This window comes from Zosterops lateralis, assembly GCF_965231275.1.
Source record: "Zosterops lateralis genome assembly, chromosome: 13".
Classification (NCBI taxonomy): Eukaryota; Metazoa; Chordata; class Aves; order Passeriformes; family Zosteropidae; genus Zosterops; species Zosterops lateralis.
In genome coordinates, this window is record NC_139773.1 from 12,557,980 (window position 1) to 12,582,801 (window position 24,822).

A 24,822-nucleotide genomic window follows, 5' to 3' on the forward strand; every position below is an offset into this window, starting at 1 on the left:
CTTCTTTTTTTTTTTTTTTTTTTTTTTTTTTTTTTTTTTTTTTTTTTTTTTTACTTAAAACACCTGAAATACAGCCATCCTTTCAGAAGGATTCTGTTCAAGTCTGTCACACATTATTTTCCACAATACATGGCTGACTCTGCACCAGCAATTCACTTCACCTTGATTCATGAATAACTATCCCTCACTTCCTACTGTAAATACAATTCTAAACATATGGGAGAGAATTTATAGTGAATTAGGCTTGTACATTATCACTGTGATTAGCTGCATTTCTTACCCAGCAGATGTCTGGGTAGTAAAAATCCCCCATGAGTACAGTATCCTGGAGTTTCCCAATTCCTTGATAACTGGTCCAAGAATTTCTCAGTCCTGCTGTGCTCTGATCCTGGTGGCCCAGAGCAGATGCTCGCTGTCTGCCTGTCTTCTGCAGCACTAATCCCACTCTCTCCACGCTCCCCATGCTCCCAGCAGGGCATCATGCTTCCCCTGCTTTTCTCTCTCATGTTATCTTCTCCAAAAAGCTTTCCCAGTGGCATTCATCATTCTCACAATACCAAAACACTTTGACAAACTGAGCCAAGCACTTCCCTGGTGTCATATCGCTGATTACCACCAGAGTAACAAATCTGATGACTGATCTGGCTGTATCTATTTATGATACTGGCAATGCCATCATAAGCATCAAGGTGGTGCTTGTAAGATTTCTCACCCCCTGTTTGGCCCCTCTTTTCCTGGGCATCTCACAACCCCACAGCAAGGGACAAGCTCTGTTCCAAGCAAATGCCTGAAGAGAGACACAGTGAGTAACTGGCACAAAACTAAAGCCCACAGAGATCAAGCAACTAGTCCCAAAACATGGAAGACATACGGTACTGCCTTGAGAGCTTTCACATGAAATTATCTTTCCCACAGCACTGCTTTTTCCATCCCACAGATGCCTTACATTTGGCTCTTACATTGGCAGGGAAAGAAAAGTGTCACTGTCCCCCACCCCCTCTAATGACTCTTGTTCCTAGAGGCTACAATAATGTAAATGTATAGCTTTGTCCTCTATCAGACCTTTGCAGGTTGTTGCCACTGATCACTTTGCCAAGTGATCTTCGGACATGAGCCCAGGGTCTGTTGTGGCTGGAGCCACTTTTGGGACCAGTGGGCTCATGCCCAGTGTGACTTGGACATACCCAGACATTTCCCTGACCTAGAGCTCCAGTGCATCTCAACACTTCACACTTTTGAGTCCCAAGGGATCAGCTTTTTACCTCTAAAAGCAGTGATCTTGCACATACCACATCCCAAACATCAGAGCACTGAGCTTTCTTCTGGCTGTCAGACAAAGCTTTGAAGAAGTAAACAAGTGCTGTCTTGTACCATCTAAATTCCTGCCTCAGCATCCTGAAAATATTTCTCCAACCTCTTTTCTTGAACTATCACATGAGCAAGCCCTTGTCATTGGTCATTTGTCTTATATTATGTCTCCAACCTTGAATACCAGATTAGTAACAATCTTTAAACTGGTAAAAAGGCTGCAAACACTAATTCATCCTTCTAGCAGAAAGTGACTTTTTTACATAGCAAGAAAATGAAAGTTTAAATGTAAGGAATGTCCATTAATTTATAATTTACTGAATAGTTATTGTTCACTGACTCCAAAAGAGCACGAGGTGTAACCCTCAGGGTAACACGAACATCCAGTTCAGCCTCTCCAGAGCAGAATCATGGTTAATAGGCCCATTTTTAATGCACTGCATTCATAGATATCTGCTTCTGAAACCTGGAACTAAAAGCCATGCAAAGCAGCAGAAACCCAACCAAACCAACTCACTAGGCCAAAATTTTCAAGGCTTAATTGCATAAACAAAAATGTACAAAAAAATACATATTTGTGTGTTGCGCATGTACCGTGTTTTAACTTTTACCTGGCAAACTCTTCAAGGCAGGGCTGTTTCAAGGAATTAAGAGTTGTAAGGTGAGCAAAACATGAACCCTGCTTTATTGAACAGCCATTAGCCCTACTTAGAAACTGCACCATAACATTAATTTTGCAGCTACAAAGTATTGGCCTTGAACAGAATTAATGCATATGCACATATTTGCTACACAGTCATAAATTTTACTAATGCAATTTTGTGAACCTCTTAAATGGTAACCATTGCAAAAAAAAAAATAGTAACAGGAAAAGCAGGGTAAAGTTCAACAGCAATATTTCATTACCAAGACAAGCAAAGAAGATAAATGACTCAGCTTCCTTGGTTCTCTCATCTCACCCCCAACATTACATGAGGAAAAACACGCTGCACAACACGAATCTCTGTTATTGTTGGAAGGGTGGCAGCCTGGCAGGACAGCAGATCAGGAGAATATTTCAATGCAGAGATATGTCTACCACTAAAGCAGAGTTTACAGCAAAGCTTTTCAAAAAGAAGCAGATTCCACATAATTTCCAGGGACAGACAAAATCATTAGCATTTCTCTAGTCCTTCTTTTTACTGGACATAATTCCTTCTTTTCTTCTTCTTCCAGGCAGACACCTGCTGTTGTGGACACAGGCTGGAGCCCCACCACGTGCTGGGGAACAGACAGACAGCACACTGCATACAGGCTCAAAATGAGCAGGGAAAACAGAGCAGTTCTGCTGTGAATAGCAGGATTTTCCATTTCTCTTAAAGAACCAGCTATCAGAGCTGAGTGTTCCTACCCAAAGAGTTCACCCATATATTTCCATCCTTAATAAATGAAATCAGTTTTGAGCCCTCTGGCTGCAGAGACTGGCAGAAAAATGTGGCTTCCACAAAGCCCAGTGTGAAAGCAAATGGGATTTGTTTTGTAGCCCTGCCATTTCCAGGGCTGTCTCATGATGTTTTGGGGGTGATGAGAAGAGGGACCAGGTCACATTCCCTTAGTGCTGTCAGCCTCTCTAGTGGGACAAGGTGATCACAGACCTCAGGATTTTTTCTTTAGCTGAGGCCAAAGCATCAATGCCTGGCAGAAAATTCCCTCTTTTTACTGAGGAAATCTGGTTAACTTTGAGAAAAGGCAAGATCTGAGCCTTCACTGTGTGTCTTGAGATCTGCTTAGTGCCTCAGAGGAATATCCCAAGATCCATAGGTCCAGGGTGTGGGAGGGCAGGGAGGAGCAGGACTAGGGATGGGTAATTGCTGCCACAATGCTCTTTAATTTCTAAAAATCTCCAGCCTCAGCAGCAACCATGTCTCCAGACACTGACCATCTCCTCAACCCTGTACTGTGTTATGCCTTGTAGAAAACTTCCCACGTCCAGAAAGCGCTTTGCTCATCTCCCCACCATCCCCTGCTGCCCCACCAGGACCAGCAGTGCCTTGTGGTGCCATGCACAGTCCAAGCACAGCTGCTTTCTTGTGCTGGGCTCATCCAAGACCACAATCTGGTCTCCCTTGAATATCTCAGTCTGTTGCTGTTCGGAAGGTATGGATGTACCGGTGTTTCTGGAAGGGCTTGATGCACTTCCTGCACATAGTTTGTACCGTTTTGAAGAACGTCAATAAAATCATAGGAAACTTACTCATGGGAGGAGTTTGGCTGCTGACTGCTCACTTCTTCCTTGTTTGAAGATTTTGTTCCAGTATCTAAGTGAACATTGTAGATTTTGGGTAACAGCCTGCAAGATATCAAGTGATCCAGTATCTCAGAAGTTGTCCAAAGTAGCCAAGTTTGCTGGAGAACCACTAGCAGAGCAGCACTTTACAAGATAGTGTTCTTTCCTGAAAAGATAGTAAGGAAAAAATAAAATTGAAAAAATTACTTCATCTCCACAATTACTTCCCTAGGTGCTTGATTTTTTCCAAATTGCACACTAAAACTGACCTTTCCTCTCAACAGGAGCACCCTGCTATGGTCAGGGCACCACCTACTTTTCCTTCTTCTGTTTGCAGATGCAATTGGCTGGAGACACAGGAGCTCTCCAAAAGGAAGTATATGGCCCTGAGATCCAATATTCTGCTTGTCCCTTGTTTGCGCAACGGGCAGAGCCATTCACCAGAGCTCAATCTGAAATCAAGCATTTATTCAACCAGGACATTCAACTGCTGTGACACAGCACCAAGCTCACGGGGCTGGGTCTTGGTTGCCAATACAACATTGTGTGTAGGAGTTTTCTTCTACCTTGAGACTCAGTGACTCCATCCAGCAGACAGAAACCTGGCAGCTGCTCCATCTTCCAGCACTGTGATGACCCAGATGAGATCTATATATCCAATATACGCAGCTTCATGGCTGAGGAATGCTGTGCCAGGAGTTTTTGGCTTGAGCCTGGTCCCACTTAGCATTTTTATGAATGTTCCTGCTCCTGGATTCATTCTGCAATGTAAAAATCGAAAGGGCACTCCTACTTGTAAGCTTCTGGACTTGGTGGGTACAAGAGAAAAACCTGAAATTGATGCAAACCCATGATAAACCATTGGCGCAAATTAATGCAAGACTATCTCCAAAGTGAAGCCAACACCAAATTGTGACTGACAATCCCTCAGGGGGACCTGTGGTGGTTTGCAGCCTGACTCACCACGTGTGAGCACCCAAGGTTGGAGCTGGTGGTCTGGCTCTGCAGAGAGCACTCAGCATTCCCCATCCTGACCAGAACTACTAAAGCAATGCATTGAAAGTGTTTGTGCAGCAGAGAGGAGAAAACCAGGATCTCACATTACTGTGTTTTCGTGTGATCGATCATTGTTTATGTGTCCTCTTCCACAGCTGCCCTCTGTAACCTCTGACAGTGGTAGGCTCAGCCTACCTGTGTTTCAACACTTGGAATTTTAAGACAACCTGATTTTGCAATTAACAACTCACAAGCAGCAAATTAAATTCATAGAGAGACCCTAAGCAAACTGACTGCCTGTTCACAGGTGATTACAAACACTTATCTATAGCACTGACATAAAAGGGCCAGTGGTTGCATAAACATATACATTAAACAGGTACTAAAATATTAGTAATGACCTTGTTAAAACAGTTGATATGGCAAAACTCAGTCATGAAATAACCTATAAAATGAAATATGATTAGTGTCAAGAGCTAATCTTCCAGAAGCCCAAACAATGTGATGCAAAGGAGCTTTTAAAATAAACCAAACAAACTCATTTTTCATTATCTTCTGCCATCTTATTATTTCACAAGTTAGAAATCCATTAGCAATCCTGCCAAGAACTAGATAGGCTGCTTAGTTATCTAACACTGAGACACTCACATCCCATGGCTATCTTGATGTCCCTGGGGAAAAAAACAACAGGAAAAGCAATGGAGTAATAAATTATTATAACTGTTTCATTAAAACTTAGGACACTGTAATTTTCAAGTTTATTTGGTGTTATATTTAAATGAACCAAAAGGCAACATTGTACAGTAACATTATAAAATAAAATTATTACATAGTACATTAACCAAAACCTCATTTAAAAAAAAAAAATTCCTAAAAAGTCATTTGGGGACATATCCTACTCTTGCTCTTCTGCACACATGATTTATTAAGCTCATTTAAAGCAGCACTCTTTTTTTTTTTAGGAAAAGCAAAATGGAATTTGCCCCCAAAATAGAGTATCTTTTCTTACATTTCTTGCAGTTTCATTTTATCATGTGTAATATATCAAGTTTATAAGGCATAAATACGAAAAACAGTTCAATATGCTCATCATAATTTTAATTAAGTAATACAATCTAGGACACTTTTTCAATCACACCAAGGATTACAATGTACCTATAGCTTTAGTTTCTTTTTTTTTTTTTTTTTTGTACAAAAGTCTATCATATAGTATACAGTGTATTCTAGTTGGTAACTGGTTCACAAGGTGGATCACAATATTCTTGCAGGTTAATATGTCAGGATTTCACCTAGTTTGTACACTCTGTGCAGGCTTCCTCCCTCCCTGGCTGCTCTCCTCCAGCAGCAGCATCCCATGGCTCCATCTCCTTGCCTGTTTTAACAAGGGCTCCATGCCAGATGCAAATCCCACTGGGAATGGCTTGGGATGCACATCCCAGTGGTACCAAGGAGCTGCCAGAGGCAGCCAGGGAGTGGAGGAGGTGGCAAGGTAGCTGCTCACAGAGATGTTTGTGGAGCAGGGAGTCAAGCTCTGCACTCCCCTCAGGCTCCTGGCACCATGGAAATGCTTCCAGGGACAGCAGGAGCTGAATTGAGCCCCAGGAGGGAATCCATGACAAACCACAGCCTGGTGTGTGAGACCACTGACCAATGGAGTGGGTGCCACTGGCTGCTTGTGCAAAGTATGGATGGGCAAAAGCACCTCAATAAATTATCAAGCAGCATGGATGTTTGGGATGCTGAATGCTTGGGCTGGGCCAGCTTCACATCACCCACAGCTCCATAACCTGCAAAGCCTTCCCAGGATTTTGGACTCTCTAATGCAAAGACTCATCTGGTGCCAGCTGGATGAGTTGCACAGACAAACCCTGTGACCAGGAACACCTCCCACACCCATCTCCTACCTCCCCTTAGGTTGATATTTTCTAAAGTCAGATTACTGAGGTGTCCTGGTGAAAGTGCTGCTGTTTTGGGGCTGGGGGCAGCAGGGTCAGACCATTCATGGTAGTGCAAGAGGGCTTGGAGAATGTAGAGGGTCTGTCCCCACTCATCCTGCCCCTCCAAGGGTCCTGTCACTGCTGGTGTGGGCAGATGGGGGATTGACACTGTGCCCCCACAGAGCCACACTGCTCCCTCCAACAGCCAAGGAGGGGTGTCAGGGCTTTCTGACATTACCTGAAACCAGGAATAGGTTTTTTTACATATACAATCAAACTAAATTGTGCATGAGGTAAACTGCAGAGCAGTGTCCTCCAGAGTGTTTTTCACATGTCTAATATTAGATATCTTGCTGGCAGCTCTGACTCGTCCCCAGAGGTTTCTCTACCTGCCTATATTTACTACGTACAGATCCTGAGCTCCTGCACTCAGGTGCTCTGAATCACACCATAACCAAAGGCAGCCTAAAATAGACAGTGTGAATTGCTCCCTCCCTGCTGTGACTCCATCCTGCAGCATCTGGGAGGAAAGAGAAATAATCTAAGTATTAAGAATGGGCCAAAGCCACAGAATTTGGGTCAGGATTCAGGCCAGGCAGGCACAGATTCTGTCTGTGGGCCTATTCTTGTTCTCTATTTGCTAATGAGACATCCAACCCTGTGCTTACACTTATTTTTCTGATAGATCAACAGTCTCAGGAATCACCTATCCCTAAATAAAGCACAGCACGTGAGCAGCACACAAACAGCTCTCCAGCTGCAGGAAAGAACTGACACACATCTAAAGTCACAACAAAGCCTTCACCTCCCACACACCCTTCCCTCAATACTTTTTTTAAACCAGTCAGAAACAAACAGTGAGTGCAGCACATCCCAGAGAGCCAGAGGAAGGAGCATCCAGTGCTTTCTTAGCTGCTGTGTCATGGTGTAGGGAGGCTGCTTCTGAAGAAACCAAATTACCCTACATAAAGAGCATTCACTAAAAGAATCTCCTTTCCCTTGGAGGACCAGCAAGATCACATTATTTCCTGAAAATACTTTTTTTTTTTCTTTTTTTCTATACTTGACAGAAGAGTAATACTGTCTGGGTTTTTGCTTTCACTAACCATGACAGGCAATTTCTGCCCTGGCTTGAGAATTCCATCGAACCTGCTATTTGCATTTGGGATAAAGCATCAAATGGACATTTCCCATGGGATATAGACTGCTTGCTGCCCTGTAGATTCAACCATCATCCTTAAGTACATTAGCAAGAGGGAAGCAAAAGATCTCCCTGTGCTGAATGCATTGTGTCAGCAGCAAGTTTCTACCAGTGCTGAGAAATTGTGCCCTTAATATAAGTGCTCAGTAACCACCAGCCCTGCTGCCTGAGGAGCACTGGGAGCTGTATAGAAAGCTTGTGGGAAAAGGAGCTCCATTAGTACCCATTATGCTGTGATTTATGTTATGGGCTTAAAATAGCAAAAAAATTAAACAGTTCTGTTTAACCTACAGTCTAAAAAAAGGCACAAAGACTGTGGAAAAAAAAAAAAAAGTTGTAACTGTTCAGATTACATTTCCAAGAACTTTAACAGAGTGTTGCTTTGATTTGCCAGCTTTGCTTGCTGGCAGGAGTGAAATTGAGACAATTTCACTGTCTGCAGAGGTAAAGAATACCCTTTTGCCAAGGCAAGTTTGCCAGCTCTATGCAAATGTTATTTGACAGAAGTAACTAAAACCTCTTGTGATTGCTTTAAAACATAATCTTTTTGGTCTGCAGCACATTGCACTTAACTAAGTACTCAGTGATGATAGAGTGGGTCTTAGGGCAAGACCAAATACAAAGAGCCCTTTTTAATCTGAACATAGGAATGAACTGTTCACAGCTACATAGTCTGTTTTTGAACAAATGATCATGAAATACATAAATACTATAAAATAAATACAATACATTCAGAGTTTTCTACATTGTAGAGAGCTGTTAAGACTTCCCTAGCTCCCTGATGTAATGCATATAGAACATTCCCTTCTATACAGTGCTACCTCCACGTACCCGCACCTCCTTTAAATGCAACACAGCTCAGACAACCCTCCTCTTTTGCCTGGATTCTCATCAGTCTCTCATTCTGTAAAACGTTATATCATTTCTTTAGGTAAAAGAAAATATTGCACTTTTAAAAATGCATAAAAATCGAACCGAGCTCCCATTAACTCCACCACACAGTCTGTTATTTAAAATAGAACTTTCCCAAAAATGTATTTCTAGCTGTCCTGCGTTCTGCCTTCATTTACAGCATCCTCCACTGGGATATCCTCAGAACATCGTTCCTTAGTGCATTCCTTACAGTTTTGCCAGCAGCCATCTGACACACAGCGTGGGCTATCCGAGACACACGTGGCTGGGGGTCCCAGGTGTGTGCCCAGGCTCAGGATTTCATGGTGCAAATGGGAACCACGATGACCAGGATAACCGTACAAGCGGCCGCCGTGATCAGGGCGGCAATCTTGCAAACCTTTGCCCTCCTGAACTCGGCTTCCTTCCGTTTCAACAAGGAGTCATAGCCAGGAGTGTAAATGTCTTCCATCCAGTACTCTAAGTTGTTTGGGTTTAAAGATTCTTGAGTCTAAAAAATTAAAAGGAAACGGTTGTTAATTGTCTGGGGTCTGCTGTTAATAAAATAAATGAACAAAGCGGTTGTGCCTGGAGGCCTCCCAGCTGCACCTGGATCTGTTGTCAGGATAAAGTGGGTTATTGCCACTTCTCAACACCCCTCCATCTCCTGGTCCCAATTCCATAAAGCTGATGAAAGTGGTAACAAAATACTGCAAAAAATAGACTCCTGCAAGAGTAAGATTCTGCTCCAAAATCCCTCACGTATCTCTGATTTACCGGAAACTTCGTCATCTTGGATGGCATTTAAATGAGATCTCTTTAATCTGCTCGACAGCAGAGGTGTCAGCAAGTGCTGGCCTGTTACTGTTAATAATTTTTAAATTATTAAAGCTCAGCTGATGGGAAAGGTTCTTAATATATGCTCCTCATGCACTACATTTTATAAAGCTAACCCTACTTTTGCCACCCTGACTTGCTTGCAGTGCTTGATTTCCCAGCCCGTCCAGCACCCAGTCCTGCTGCAGGGGCAATTTACAGACCCCTCCTCTGGAATGGCACTGCCTGGGGACAGAGGCCCCCTGCAGAGCTTTATCAGTATTTCCATCTGAATAACTTATTTTTAATGTCTTACAGCTTTTTATTCATGAGTATTTATGAGCTCTTAAAGCTTTCCATTTTAACCTTGCTTGTTTTTTCCCCTTTAACCCGTGTGTTAGAGGAAAAATAAGGGGGAAACTGGGGAAACCCAAACACTATGCATTATATTGAACTTACTTATCAGCAGAAAGGAATAAAGCAAAAAGAACATTTTGAAAAATGACAGCATTTGCCCAGAGCTGCATCCTTTATCTAAGGCTCCAAAAGCCTATTTCTTTAGAAAAAAACGAAAAAGATTCCATATAAAAATATTACAGTGAGAATACCCTTACACACACCATTTCTGTGCATGTAACAGTCCTGATCCAAAGCTTGTTGGACCCTGCAAAGAAACTCCAGCTGACTTCTGAAGGATTCGAGTAAGCCTTTAATTGACTAATTCAGATTTTGTGGCCACGAGCTACTGCCTGAAACTTTGCTTTGCTGATAGCAGCATTTGTTTTATATAAAGAACTACTAAAAGAAGTGATTTTATAGCTTCAGATCTCAGAAATAAACAATGAAAATTGACCAATGGTTTTATGACGATTTAATGGACACTCAATGATAGTGTTAGGATGCTGAAACAGAGGCCATCAGCCACACCTGTGATTTTATCTTTAGGGCTTTGAATGACCTGTTTCAGCCTTGTGAAAAAAGGCAGCAATCTCATCTCTAAAGGCATCAGAAAACAGCCTGATACTGTTTCCTCCCAGTGGACCATCATACACAGAGCAAAGCAATGAATTTCACACAGAGCCCACACCTGGGACAAGCTTTGGGCCTGACTAGTTCTGCAATTTCTTTTTTTGGAGGAAAACCCAGCTGACTTGTCAGGCTCCAGGAGAAATTTTAAGTGAACAAAGGTAGAAAAACTCCAAAGATAGGCATACTGTGCTTCAAGGGAATTGCAGTTTTGGACTCGTCTGCCTTGGCATTGACCTTTTAACTACTTCAGAAGGAAGATGCATTATTGAAAAGGCCCATTACTGTTAATCAGCTTCCTTTCCCATTTCATTGCCAGACGTAGGAATGTTCATTAAGGCATAATGTATTTACTTTCAGTTCTAATAAACTTAATCACTGGGGGGAAAAAAAAAAAAAACCACTCATCAGTCTGTGTCTATTTTTTAAGTTTGTCAGTAAGCTCCATTATAAAGTCTAGACATGAGCTTTGCAGGGTAGATGCAATTCTGACAGTCTTTTTGGAGGGAGAGAATCAAACCAGTAAACTTCTATCACCTTTATCCTAAAGATAAATGATGGCAATAAGCCGATTTCTCTGGTTTGCTCACAGTCATGCAGAGCTGCTTACAGAGAACAAAACAGCCCAACGAGGAGCAGATGGAGAACACTTCTCCCAGAGGGGCTTTGCTCCCAAATATCACCTCCCTTATTGCCTCACACAGCAGGTAAGTGATGCTTTGTGGCTGCCTGCTGCACAGGAGCTTCTTGCAGCCTATTCCTACTCTAGCATACAGTCTGCAATACCAGGGTTAGGAATTTAGTAAGCCCCCTAAAGCTTTTAAGACCCAAAAAGCAGCAGGAGCCGAGGCAAGATGCAGCCTTGTCCCTGTGCTGCTTGGTTTCTCACTGAGTGCACTTTAGCCACAGAAAGGGGCAGGGGCTGGTGAGGACAGGGAAGTTTGCCTGAGCCAAGCAAGGAGGTGACTTTGTTGTGCACAAATTCCTGCACAAACACTCATGGGGGTTTCACTACAGCACTGTTTGGGTGATGGTTTCAAATCCAAACAGCCAACTCGGGGTTCTGGGGGACAGCATCCTGATGCTTTCCTAGGGATTAGTCTGATGGGTTTGGAGCTGGCTTTAGGTACCTCAGCACTGAGCCATTGAGGGCTGCCATGGAGCAGCAAAGTCTCAGACTCTTCCAGGCCATCTTCCCTGGCAGACAAGCTGTGGAGACAAGCTCCTCCTTGAGCACAGCTGCACCCCACAGACTGCTGCCCACAGAACCCAAAATGCTGAGAACAGCACCAGATCCCCCCACTGGTCCTACATTCTACTGTCAAGGTGCATATAGATGATACACAGTTATTTGCACATCAGTGGGGATTTCATTGTGTGACACATTTTGGGTTTCCAGACCAAGAAATGCAACATTTCTTTGGTCTTTATCCATTTTGGATTTCATTCTTCAGGTTTCCTCTTTAAACCTCTGCTCAGATATCTTCCTTCCTAAAAGATGTTTTGTGTTTATCAGACTACTCAGGGTATCCAATGTGGGTGCTCATTTTATGTCAGGTTTGTGATTTTACGTTGGGAAAATGTAAATGCAAAATTCGAATTTGTCTCCTCTGCTTGTTGCACAGGAGCCTGCACACTTAGGAGCTGAACCAAAATACAAACTAGACACACCATTAGTTGCCTGGCTGGTTTCCAACAGCCACTTCAAAGCCTCAACAGTGACGTGTTTCAAAACCAGTTGTGGTATTGAACGTCTTCTACAAGTATTTGATGTCTCGTGTTCCTAGTAAAATGGAAAAAAACCTAAACCTAATACTGCAATTCTGTGTGAATAATTCAGAGAGAACAAAGACAGAGGAAAAGGCAGCAGTGCCAGCTGCTGCACCACTCTGCCTTGCTGCAGTTAAGGACCACTTCACCTCTGCACTCCCTTATTCCCCAACTCTTCTTTAGAGCTACTAAAGCTACAATGGCTTAGGAGACATCTCTCCATTGCAGAATAAGCTGGGACCATCAACCTGTCAAGGATCACCATTCAGCAATGAAAGATTCACATTCTTCATTGTCCCTGGCCAGGATGGATAGGGATCAGCAAGATTAGAGGTTCAACAATCCACAGCTCTTTCCTGAGCTATCCAAATCCCTTCTTAGATGTATATTCTGGCAACATCCATTTGCAATCAAGCCATTGAAATTAAACAAATGAGACTCACTTGTAAATCCAAGGCTGCAATCTTGCCTTTATCCCCCGAATTCCTGGTGTATTCCTCTATGGTCCATGATGGCTGGGCACGTTTCACTTCAGCCAGCTCTGTCAACCTCATGTCTGTGTAGAGAGGGTTGCTTTTCATGTGTGACTTGAGTGATGCAGGGTAGGGATGAGGACTAAAGACTTGTTCAATCAAGAAAGCATCTTTTGGCTGTTTAGAGACTCTATGTGGCTGTGGGATTTCGTATTGCCTGTCTGCCTGCAATAGGGTTTAAAAGAATTTGAGAGAAAAAACAAGACTATGAGGGAGTTAAACACAAAAGACAGAGATATGCCTTTCAGAAGCACCATATGATAAAAACCAGACCAGCTAGGATAAAGGTTTTGGATGGCCTTCATCCATTTGCCCACCTTCTTCTCACAAACAAACCAAAGAGGTATTGACATATTTTACAGGCACAACTCCATGTTCACTATAACACAAACACAATGCTCATGCAGCAGAAGAAATTTAGGGTTTGTGCTGTTTTAGAGATCAAAAAACTATTCTGAAAATGTTCCTGACATCCAGAGAAGCCCAGCTAGTCTGCAAAAGCTGAGAGACACAGGCAGGATTCCAAGTTTCTGTTTCCAGATCAAATCCTAACATGAAGTATTCTTGAGGGATACCCCCATCCTGACACTGCAGCACCCATGGTACCATCCAGTGTCAGTCACAGGCCATCGAAGGAGTCTGGAAGAGACTCCCAAAATCAGGATGTCATCTTAAGCAAAGCAATATACAGAAAAGCTAAGGTTTGGGCTAAGGATGGCCTTCTTCCCCCTCTGCAGTCTAGCAATAACCCATGGTTTGTGGTTTCTTGTTCACCCAACCACACTTGTTTCCATCAAACCTCTTCCTCTCTTTTATCAACCCTTCTCTACCCTCCCACCCTGTTGTACAAAGGCACAGCCTGCCTGTCATGTGGTCACAACTGACAAGGGGCTGCAGGACTCCCTCTCCTCCCCAAACAGAAAAAGGCACCCACTCCACACAGTGTCAACAGAGCAGCACCCAGAGCCCTGCACAAGGGCAGCCAGGATGTCCATGGGGCAGTAAAGGGGGCACAGGGAACCTGCAGGGAGGATGGGCAGAGTTTTTCTGCCCAGCCAAACCAAGAGCACAGCTACGCTGCAGTTCTGCAACAGGAGGCTTAAGACTCATTAAAATGACCATGAAAGTCAGATGGAGAGAACATAACTACAATGAGCATCCCATGGTACACATACAAGGATTTTTTTTCCTTGAGGGATTTGAATCCATGAGTCTATTTTGTTGGCTTTTAAATATGTGCATACTTCTCTGATAAAAGCCATCACAATTCAATTTCAAAATATCCCTTCTAAAACAATCAATACAGAATTTCAATTTTCCCCACACCCTTTTTTTTTCACCAAGGTAATTACTGGGCCTCCTTGTATTGCTACAGATGATGAAGAATACCATCACCTTTCCAAGATGTCACCCACATTACCACCCTCCCTTTGCAAAAAAGAAGAGCTTTTAAGAAGAAGCTTGGCCATTTTGCAGCTGCCAAGCAAGAACCTACAGGTACAAAATCGCTCAGTTATGATAACAATAAAGGCAGACATAACATGGCAGGGCAAAGCATTGTCATACCCCGAGGCTTGTGATGACTATGGAAGACATTCATAACCACATTATTTTTAAGCATTTGTTATGTCAGTTAAAGTTGAAATTACCTCTTTAGATTTCCTATGCCATTCCTTATTTTCTCCTCCATCTCTCTCTTTCATCTCCTCCTCTGTAATGCCAACTTGGTTGGTGTAAGTAATAGCTCTCCAGTCTCGGGGAGAGTTTGAAATACTTGCTATTTTGGATTCGGTTGCACTGTTTTCTTCTGTTAATGATCTTGATGATCGCCTTGTAAACAAACTTTTTTTTAAGGCTTTTACTCGAAGGCTCTCGCTATTACTTCCACTGGCATCTGAACAGCACCATTCTGGATTATTCTCCAGTTTGCCTCCATGAGGAGTATTGTGGCACTGAAATATCTGTGGGGAGTTGCTCTCATCTGACGCGGCATCGCTTGTCAAAGAGTTGAGATCTATTTGTACACTGACCTTCTCTGGCTGCTGGATTTTTTGATCCAGCTTGCTTAATTTTCCCAGGACTTGGGAGATTTCTTCTCGGACACCTGAGAGAGATTCCAGTTTCTTCTCTATTTCACCAATCCTCAAGACTAGTTTGCAGACACTGGTTTTCAGTTCATCATCTGCATTACTGACATCCGCCCTGACCACTTTATCCAGTTTGTTACAGGCACTCCCATTGGAGATCTTAGTCAAGTTGTGCTCAGGTGAGCTGTCACAGTCTGATTTATGCACCTGAGACAAGGACCCAGTGCTGTTGTAGCACGAGGACTGCATCACTCCCGTGGACCCGCTGATGCTCATGTCATCCAAAAACCGGAAAATGTCACTGATGTCATCACTCACAATTTCAGAGTCATCATCCGACTGCTTCAGAGAGTGCCTCTCACTGTACTTGGCCTGGCCTGCTGCACACAAATCCTTGCATTTCTTGTGGTCCAGAGCCTGCTGCTCTGTTTGTGTCCCAACACTCATGGTCCTGTCAATGCTTAAGATCTGGACAGAAGTACAGTTAATGCTTTTATCCTTAAACTTTTTGACTGGCTCGTGTTTCTCCACATCTAGAATGGAAGGAATTTCCTTGGGTTTATGTCCATTGGGTTTCACAGCATAGTTTGCCTGCATCATTGGTTGCTGATCCTTTGCATTTAGGTAGGACTGATGCCTGTCAACTGAAGGAAAGTTTGGAGATGGGTTGCTCGAACTCTGGTATCGTGGTTTCTCTTCAGACTGCTTCCTATTAAAAAAGGAGCGTTCAAAGTCAGGGACCTCCTCAGTATTTAAACTCCAGCTTTTAGCTGGCCAGGCAGTTTGCTTAGTTGGCTTTCCAGTCCACTTTTTGGTTTCCTGTGGTCCAAGAACAGTAGTTGGGCCAAAATACGTTGAAGCTTGAAGATCATCTAAACTTTCATGCTTCACTCGCCTTTTGTCCGGTATAGGAGAGTAAATTGGATTCAAGTACTGGCTGCTGTATGGCATTTCAAAGCTGTGGTTGAAGAAAGTCTGCTTAGAGCTTTCTTTCCTGTTCTGAGGCTCTCTGTGTCCATCTTCTGGTGTTTTGCTGGATGGTATTAAGTTGGGAGATATTGTAATCAGATTATGAAAATCTTCTTTGAATATATTTCTTTTCTGAACACACGACTGCATCATGAACGGCTCATCATTTGAAATGAAAGTTTCTTTTATGCCTGCACTTATAGGCAAGGAATCCTGGTCTGAAATAGATTCATTTTCAATGTTCATGGGAAAGTAAGTACTCTGCATCTCACATGGTGGGGACGTGGCAATGGAGTAGGATGCCAGGGCCTGCAGCCTGTCCAGAGAGGCAGCCCGGCCCTTCATATCCTTATTAACACCAAGCAAGAAGTTGGGTTCTGATGAGGGGACAAACTGCTGGCAGTCTTTGCAGTCCATCTTTCTGCATTTCAAAGACCTTCTGACTGGAAAGCCCCGGTTAAAGTCCTGGTCATTGAGCTCACAGTTGGGCACACAGTCAGGCACACAGTCTGCCATGTTGCAGATCTCTGTGTCAGACCTGCAGGACTCAAAGGACTCCTTCTTCTTCACTTTGTGCCTTGCAACTGGAAGCTTCTCCTTGGCCACTCCCCCGTTCATTTGTATGAGGTTGAATATTGTTACTATATCTGCTGCAACCATGATTTTCTTTGATTGCTGATTGTTTACAGTGCATCTCATTTTGTCTTTGAACAAAGTCGCTGGGAAATTAGGATCCAGGCAAGCAGTGTAAAACAGCACACTTCTGAGCTTGGCCAACTGGGATAAATCAAACCTTGCACACAGGGACTTGCAGAGATCCTGGTAAGAAACACTATTCTGCTTTGTGTCCAACTCCTCCAATATCTTCACCAGGAAGAGTGAGGATTCCTGGTTGGACTCCATGGCTTGAGCGTATTTTGCCATTCAGCCTGGAAACCACGTTCTGCTTCTACAGTAACACAAAAAAGATTGTAAGTCACCCACAGATAATACCCAGGGCCTTGCAACTCAGCCAGAGATGGGGCCTGACTCCCTAACCATGCCATCCAGGGCTCACTTTTATAACTCATCCTCATGTTCTGAACTTCAGGCTGCAATCCTGGCATCCAATAAATCAATACTTAAATGGATACAGGGGTTTATCTGAGAAGGCTCCTTTATGCCAATGTCTACTAAAGCAACCAAGTGAATAAATAGCAGAAGATTTGGAGAGACTGAACTAATGGCAGATGGACAATCCCAGCCTGCTTTCTGTGGGACTGTCACAGAATTTCTTACCCATTTATGAGAGGTTCAAAGCATGGTTTGAGCATCAAATTGTCTGCAATAATTCCAGTCCTAGCCTAACCAGGGCTGATCTACTGCACCATGACATGTTTTTGTATCTGAATGCAAACGGCCCTGAGGAAGATTTTCTGACAATAAATTTCTGATATGTTTTTAGAAGTTTTCTGAGAACATAATTACCATCTTGCTTACTTTAAAACATTATTTTCTCCTCTACTCTGAATTATCTCCTTTGGATACTTTGACATATTTTTTCCAGAAATACCTTTTCTTAAGTATAAGATTCAGGAATGCGAAAGTTACCAGGTCCCACACGAAAATTTGTGTGGGCCCTGTTTCAGCTCTTAAGTCAAAAACTTAGCAAAGAACAGAAGGAGTTAAAAAAAATTCCTACTGAAGCTTGAAACCAATCCAGCAAATGCTAGAGGGCTGGCTGCCAATCAGGATGGATTTGAAGACAGAGAAATATCAAGGACAGAGAACATCCTCTTCAGTGATGTGCTCCCAGTGAAGCCTAGGAGTGCATTTCCATTCACCATCCTGAAATGACAGGGCAGAGGTGAAGAGCAAAAGCTTCACATTTATGTGGATAACAGGAATAGCTTGAACAAGCACAGCTAACACTAGCAAACATCTTGGGGAGAATATAAACCCCTGCACCTTCAGAATTGAAACCAACATTTAGCTATTATGGATTAGGAAAGGATGTTGATGATTTTTCATCCATCTATTGTGAATATCCTTGTGTCAGTGTCTCTGCTGTTGGCTGCTAGGAAAGACAGAGCACAGGATGATGCAGTCTGCCAATCGCTATGTTTGGTCACTCTGTCTTTGTTATTCTTACTGATAGGAATGACAAGAATCCTCTCTGTTTCCCAAAAAGGTATGTTATCTTCTCCCATTCACTCCCACCCTTAGATGACCCCTGGAACTGGCCTCTCCTCCATCAAGTGCAGAATATCCACCCAAATGGCAAAGCACTGAAGTCAACATTGCAACAATTTACTATTACTCATCCTAAAAGGCACCTTCTGGTCAAAAACCTCAGGACTCCTGAGCACCACTCCAGAATCCAGGGCTCCTGCTTCATCTCCTGCCCTGACATTACACATCAGGGATTGCTATCAGTATCAAAAGCCAGAGTACTTCAGTTTTCATAACAAAGAGTTACCCAAAAGAATACAAAATAAGTCTCCATATGAACTCAGTTGTTTATTTAAATAACATCCTTCTACTGTGTGTGATCAGGAGCTGAGCAGCAGCAACGTGAATGTATTTGTGTGATTGTAAACACGACTCTCAGAAAGCAATGGCTACAGGGATTTTCCAACACCTCCGCTGCATACATGTTTGCTTTTAAAGCTCCTGTATTATGCATAGCAGCACAACTGTTCTGCCAGCTGACAAAAAAGAAAATATGTTTTACTCTTCTGTGCTCAGCTCTAAGAAGTAATGCAAAAGGCTGGAGGAGGGTGCTGCTTTTTCCTTCAGCAGTGTGTGCTTGGAGGCATAACCTCTTTCACAGCCTACCTTTATATTTCTCTGACATGTCACCACTAATGATGCTCCCACCCTAGGTCCAAACTCTGCTCGTTACCACCAAGACTACCAAGTCCTCACAGAATAAACTTCACATGTGGAGCTCAGAGACATTCCCAGCTGCCAGGGGACTGGCATTGCAAGTCAATTTTCTGCATGTTATAAATCTGCCACTTGGGACAGGAGTGAAAATATGTCTTTTTGTCACCTCCAGGCTGAATACCAGCAAAAGCAACTATCTCCTCCTATTTGTAAATTCACAGATTCTTGCAAACCCCTCACCTGGATGTACATTTTCACAGTCTGATGCACACCCTGCTCTGCTCTGCCAGCAGCCTGCCTTCTCCCCAGCACCCAAGTAGCCAGTTTGCGCTAATGTATTTTTGGAAGGTGTTGACCCTTTTTGTTCCCCATCTTTCTGTCTTTACTCTCTCAACTCAGTGAGGATACCCTAGGTACAGCTTCTTGAAAATTTTTGCTTTGTACCAAACCATTCTTAGTACCATCTGAGGTTTTTTCTTCAACTCTGTTTTCTAAATGCTACAAATATGGTCAAACTCAGGTGCAGCCTGATTTGCAAGGCTGCTGAGTGATGACAAGTTCAGTAAGTTGAATGGAAGCCCTGGTGCCTAACCCCCATCTCATGTTGCTTCTACTTAGCACCAACAAGGACCCTTGTGGTGCTGTTTTGGGGACCCCAATCCGTATACAAGCAATAAGGCAGAGGCACTGAAGCACAGACCCAAAGCAGGAGAGCTCAGCTAGGCTGGGCTAGCTCAGTCCTGCCTCTCTGCTCCCAGACCCAAGCCTGGCAGGTGACACTCAGCTATAAAGCAGGGAGAGGTCAGGGAGGTGACAGAGGCTTTGAGACAAGTGTGACCAGGAGAGAGTTGAACCTGCTCAGGTGGGAATTCAGCCAGTTCATTCAACTGAGACTCAGCTATGGGAAGTGGAAATTGAAAAGGCAGGTTGCAAACTCAGATGTAGGCCTCGAGGAAAAGAAAGCTAGTAGGAGATGGAATAATTTCCTCTTCACCCCTTGGCTGTTCGCAAACAGCTTTTTGGTGTGAGAGCATTTTAGGTGTGAAAGGTATCTCTGGGCTTCAGCCTGAGCATGGAAATTGGTGGTCCCTTGTGCCAGAGCACCAGAAACATTGCTGCTAGTGGAGCATCAACAGGCTGGGGCTGTGAGGAACAGGATGTACTACCCCGTAAGGATAATATATAAAGGTCTTGGAATCTTGTTTCCTGGTTCAGGGATTGGAAAACCTGGTGCCAAAATTTTTAGTGGCACATTAAGCTCCTCTGTCTCTTGTCAAGCCTCCTAACAGCCTGCGACAAAGACAGGTGCTTCTTGGCAGGCCGCCCCAGGAGCTGCCACAGCCCGGGTGCCAAGCACTTGGCCATGCACCATCTCAGCCATTATGTCCACGTTCATTCAGTATCTCTCAAAGCAGGACCAGAATAGAGCTAGACGTGGCACAGAAATGCAGAGCTCTGAAATAAGCACAGGAAGGCCTTTTAAGGAGGGTACAGGGTCACGAGTCAGTCAAAAGCAGCAAAGCGAATGGCAGCGCCCACAGCAAGAGCAGCAGCACAGGGTCTCCTCACATGGCCTCAATTCCACCAAGGTCCTCGTGCCTTACCCTCACTGCCAGCAGCCACACACACCCTCCAACCCCCGCCTCAAACAGACCTTGGTCTCCAGACACATGGAGCTCCCCAGACAAAAGGATGGGATCTGGCTTATTTATCTTCACCAAGACCATCTCTGACCAAAGGAGCCACTTAACATTTCATCCTTAATGATTTTGTTATATTAACACTGGAAGGGTTGCTTTGACTCAGCTTCCCGAGATTTGACATTTGCTGCTCTAATAGCACAATTATATCCCAGCATGGACTTGCAGAGCATCATATTGCACAGCCAGTCGATGGGGGCTGGCTCTCCTTGCACACAGATGAGCTCCAGATTCACCACAAATCGATGTCTTCTTGCCCTGCACCAGGAGCAATGAACTGAGCTCTCATCTTACCACTAACCCACTGTCTCAGCCTCTGGAGGAGAAGTCCAAGAATATTACCATTGCAACCTCCATCCCCAGTGGAGCTTTCTGCTGCACAAAGGGAATATACTGTTCTATTTTCTGGTGCTTTTAGGAACCAAACCTCCATGAAACCTCTTCCCTGTAGTTCTCCAGACCAGGGGAACCTTTCATGCATCTTGCTTTGTAGCAGAAGAGCCAGAATGCACTTCCCATCCTCACCACCTCCCAAATCAGCAATGGTGTGGGGGAAGTCCCCTCATCTCCTGGTTACCCCATAAATTTGCCATCCACAGGAATTCATGAAATTAGTACTGCTTCCCATTTGCCCTGGCTGCTTTCCCGTGACTCCTTCAGCCCAAACCCAGCCCTGCCAAATGGTCTAAGGGCAGCACACATTGGGGCAGATAAACCCCAGCACAGGATTCAAGAGACAGTCCTACCACTCGACTTCCCTGAGCAGCTGCAGGGTGCCAAGGTGCCCTGCACGGGTCTGAATCATGGCCACTGGCAGACAGACCACGTTACCTTCCCCTCTTATTTCCTCCTTCATTTCCTTTCCCTGTTCTTTGTGCCACTGACATTTGTTCTCCCCATCTCCACAATATCCAATATCCAATATCCACAGCAGGTGCAGCTAACACACAGATGTGGCTGCTGGGGTGATCGTTTCCCCTCTCCCTTTGATTTGCCAGCCAAGAGGGAAACAGCATCCTTGTTTTGTTCCCCCCACGGTGACTAAGGGGCCACCCTAGAATGCCACTACCGCAACGGCAGACAGCAAGTGATCCTTGCATAAATTCCCTCAGAAAGAGCCAGCTACTCCAGCACAGCAGAACATCCATACAGAGCCAGTGATATGCTGTTTTACTATAAACTTGAGCTCATAAATCATTCAGCCTCTCTTCCCAACACCAGATACTATAAAACAAGGCAGGCAACGCTTGCCTCACATGAAATGTAACCCATCGAGATGGAATTCAGTTTTTTTTGTTTTCTCCCACACTCATAAATCCATTTCTCTGTCAAAACATTAAGAAATTTCCGATGAAGGAACAGGGACCTCGAGCCCCATCTGGCTTCCACTGCACACAGACACAGGAGCTGGCACTCGGGGAAACAATGCCCGTTTCCGCACACCTTATTCCTCCTCCTCCCTCCCTCCAGCCTTCTGCTGCTCATTAGAAAGAAAACTAAAACATGCACTTCGGAGCCCTGCCCTTGCAATGGCAACTGCTCTTCTGCACCTTTCATGGAAAAGTCCTCCTGACCAGCCTGACACGGGCTGTCTCCTCGGAGCAGGCTGGGCTCAGTCCCTGGGGCAGGGCTAGGAGGAGGGAGCAGGCTGCCTGCCTCGCCGCTGTGGTTTTTATTCACTCCTTGAGAGCCTCAGGGGTAAAACACCCGCATGCCGGGAGCTCAGGGTGCCTGTGCACCCGCTCTGGCCGGCGGCTCGCTGCTGTCGTGCACGGGGAGGATGCACACTCTGCACCCTCCCAGGCACCATCCCACTGCCAGCCTCCTGCGGGGTTCACCGGGGGTCGCTGGGAATAGCGCTGCAAGAAGTTGCTATTTTCTGGCTCTTATCTTGTGTGAATGAGCCCTGGAAAACCGCGCTTTACAAACCCGGCTCCTTAACAGAGGCAGACTCTGCTGTAAAAAGACTGCACAACACTTCAGTTTCCCCAACATCCCAGAATTCAGCGGTTTTTAAAGGATCTGAGCGCATAAATTATCGGGGAACTTGTGGATAAAAGCAGTGGACCCTCACCCCTCAAGTCGGACAGGGTTTGCCATTGATTTTTCTTGCACAGTAAACATTAGGCTGATTGTTTTGCATAGTTCAGTTATGCAATCCAGGTTAGAGGTATCTCTACGATCTGTGAAAGTGCAAACAGTCATTCTAAAACTGCGAAATAAATTACTTGAATTATTACTGCATCATATATTCTTGATTATTCTTTGCCAACTCTTGGCCCACACAGACATACACAAATACTGTCCCCCAATACATTATTAGAGCACATCCAAGCCACGTTTTTACCAGAATTTTTTTTGTATAATGAGACATCATTAAAAACACTGACAGACAGACACAAAAAAGTCTAATCGAATTAGGTATGAGCCATTTATCCCATCTCTGGGCAACCTGGATTGTTGCACAGCAAACCTATAACAATCTCACGGCTGCCCCAGACCTGACTGCTCCCTTGCCCTGGGAGGTCCCACTTCCCTGATTTCCGTCCCTTCAGACTCCCTTTGGGGTTTGGGGTCCCTGGGTCTCAGCCCAAGGGTCACCCACTGGCTCCTCTCGGGTAAATCCAGGTGTGCGGGACTGAAGTGGAGCTGCCAAAGTCCCAGACGGAGTTTCACGATTTTGGAGTACCCCCTTTCCTAGAGAGCTGAACAAAGAGGCAGGAGCCGGGGCACCGCCGGGGACCACAGGGGCTCAGGGGTCTCTTACCTGCACTCACTCCTCCTTCTCCCAGCCTGACCGGAGGAGCCGGTGCTGACCCCTCTCCCCGGCACCCCCGGGAGCCCAGAGAAACCCTGGGGCTGGAGAGCGTGGGGGGCTTGTCCTGGGCGCCCCTTTCCCCCAGCCCACCCTTCCCGCACCTGGGGCTCACCTGCGGGCTCCGCCTGCCTCTGGCGCGGGCAGCGCGGCCGTCACGGCTGGAGCTGCTGCTGCTGCAGCCGCTTCCCGGCCAGGAGGAGGAGGAGGAGGAGGAGGAGGAGGAAGAGCCCGAGCCTGGAGCCCCAGCAGGATGCCATAGCGCCGGGCTGCGCTGACAAAGGCGGCAGCAGGTTGGCATTGGAGGAGGGAGAGAGGGGAGGGAGGGGAGGAGAGAGGCAAGAGAAGGAGGAGAGAAGGAGGGAGTGGGCTGCACAAGCCGAGCCTCCCCGCACCGCCCCCCGGCCCGCAGGGCTGCCCCGGCCGACCCGGGCGCTGCGGCACCGCCGACCCCGGCCCCGGCTCCGCAGGGCCGGCACTCCGCTTCCCTAAACCATTATCCCTATTGTTTTTATTATTAGCCTGACTGCCGGCGCTCCTCGGGGCGGGGGACGGCGCTCGGCTCCCCCCGCGCCGCCAGCCCCGCTGTCCGGGCAGGGGACAGCACCGCAAAGGAGGGGACAGCGCCTGGGGCAACGGCGGCGGGAAAGGGGGACAGAGGGGGAAAGGAGCCCCACTCTTCCCCGTCGGGGACATGGAGAGCAGCAGCCTGAGAAGGAGCGGCTGATGGAGCCGGGGCTGTTCAGCCTGCAGGAAAGGCGAGGAGAGAGGGTGACTATCGCTCTTTAAAACTCCCCGAAAGGAGCTGGTAGACAGGTAGGGGTCGGTCTCTTCTCTCAGATAACAAGAGAGAGGGCAAGAGGAAACGGCTCCAGGCCACCAGGGGAGGTCGAGGTTGGATATTAGGAAATGCTTCTTCACTGAGAGGTGAAGGCTGGAACAGACTGCCCTGGGAAGTGGCAGTCACCTAAAAGACGTGTAGAGGTGGCACTTAGGAACACGGTTTCGAGGTGGACTTACCTATAGTGGGTTAAGAGCTGGACTTGATGATCTTAGAAGTCTTTCCCAACCAAAACAATTCTGTGACAGCATCCAGTGCCCACCTTGCACACCCAGTGCCCACTCCTCATACCCCTCACCCCCGGTGCACCAATACCACCAGTGCACATTCCTGTAGTGCACAGCTGCCCACAGCCCTCTCAGGCAGGCTGTCCTTGCAGGGATGGGCTCTGGCCGTGCAGGAAGGGGCTGCACGGTGGGGACGTCCCCAGCCCAGGTGTGCTGTGGCACACGTGCAGCGCCACAACACGCACACTGCTCCCCGTCTGGGCAGGCAAGGTCTTACCTCAATCAGAGCTCTGCCTCTTCCCCTGCTGCTGCCTGCCTCGCCACGCCACACAGAAATGCTGCAGAGAGTTTTTAATAGAGGTGTTGCTGGGTGAAATAAAGCAGTAAGATGTCAAAGGCTTGACTTCTCTAGCAAGCACTGTTTGGGGAGTGGACTGTCGGCTTTCCTTTCCTGGATGAACTAATTTGAAGGGTTGTATGCACAAGCACACCATGGCCATCAGACCAGTATGGACAAACTGGCCTAAAACTGTGTGGTTTACTTATTCTGACAGCCTTGGGAACAGAGCTC

The 24,822-nt window shown here is 45.6% G+C and overlaps 1 protein-coding gene across 2 annotated transcripts; it reads right to left on the reverse strand.

Annotated features, from left to right (window-relative positions):
• Positions 1–5,732: 5,732 nt before the first annotated feature.
• On the reverse strand, positions 5,733–24,556 carry MINAR1 (membrane integral NOTCH2 associated receptor 1). Of its 2 annotated transcripts, XM_083871225.1 has the most exons (4): positions 24,529–24,556; positions 14,394–16,749; positions 12,655–12,909; positions 5,733–9,110 (listed from the first exon to the last, which is right to left on the reverse strand). In XM_083871225.1, exons 2-4 carry the CDS (start codon positions 16,722–16,724, stop codon positions 8,913–8,915), a joined length of 2,784 nt encoding a protein of 927 aa, XP_083727351.1. In that variant the 5' UTR covers positions 16,725–16,749; positions 24,529–24,556; the 3' UTR covers positions 5,733–8,912. The 2 variants fall into 2 exon arrangements, with proteins under 2 accessions (XP_083727351.1, XP_083727350.1); XM_083871224.1 differs by lacking the exon at positions 24,529–24,556 and having other exon boundaries at positions 14,394–16,751.
• Between the last annotated feature and the right edge of the window lie 266 nt (positions 24,557–24,822).

Coding starts and splice junctions, on each gene's coding strand:
- MINAR1 (XM_083871225.1), bottom strand. CDS start 16,724: ATGGCAAAATACGCTCAAGCCATGGAGTCCAACCAGGAATCCTCACTC. Junction 12,910..14,393: donor GGCATAGGAAATCTAAAGAG/GTAATTTCAACT, acceptor ACCCTATTGCAG/GCAGACAGGCAATACGAAAT. Junction 9,111..12,654: donor TTGCAGCCTTGGATTTACAA/GTGAGTCTCATT, acceptor TTAATTTTTTAG/ACTCAAGAATCTTTAAACCC.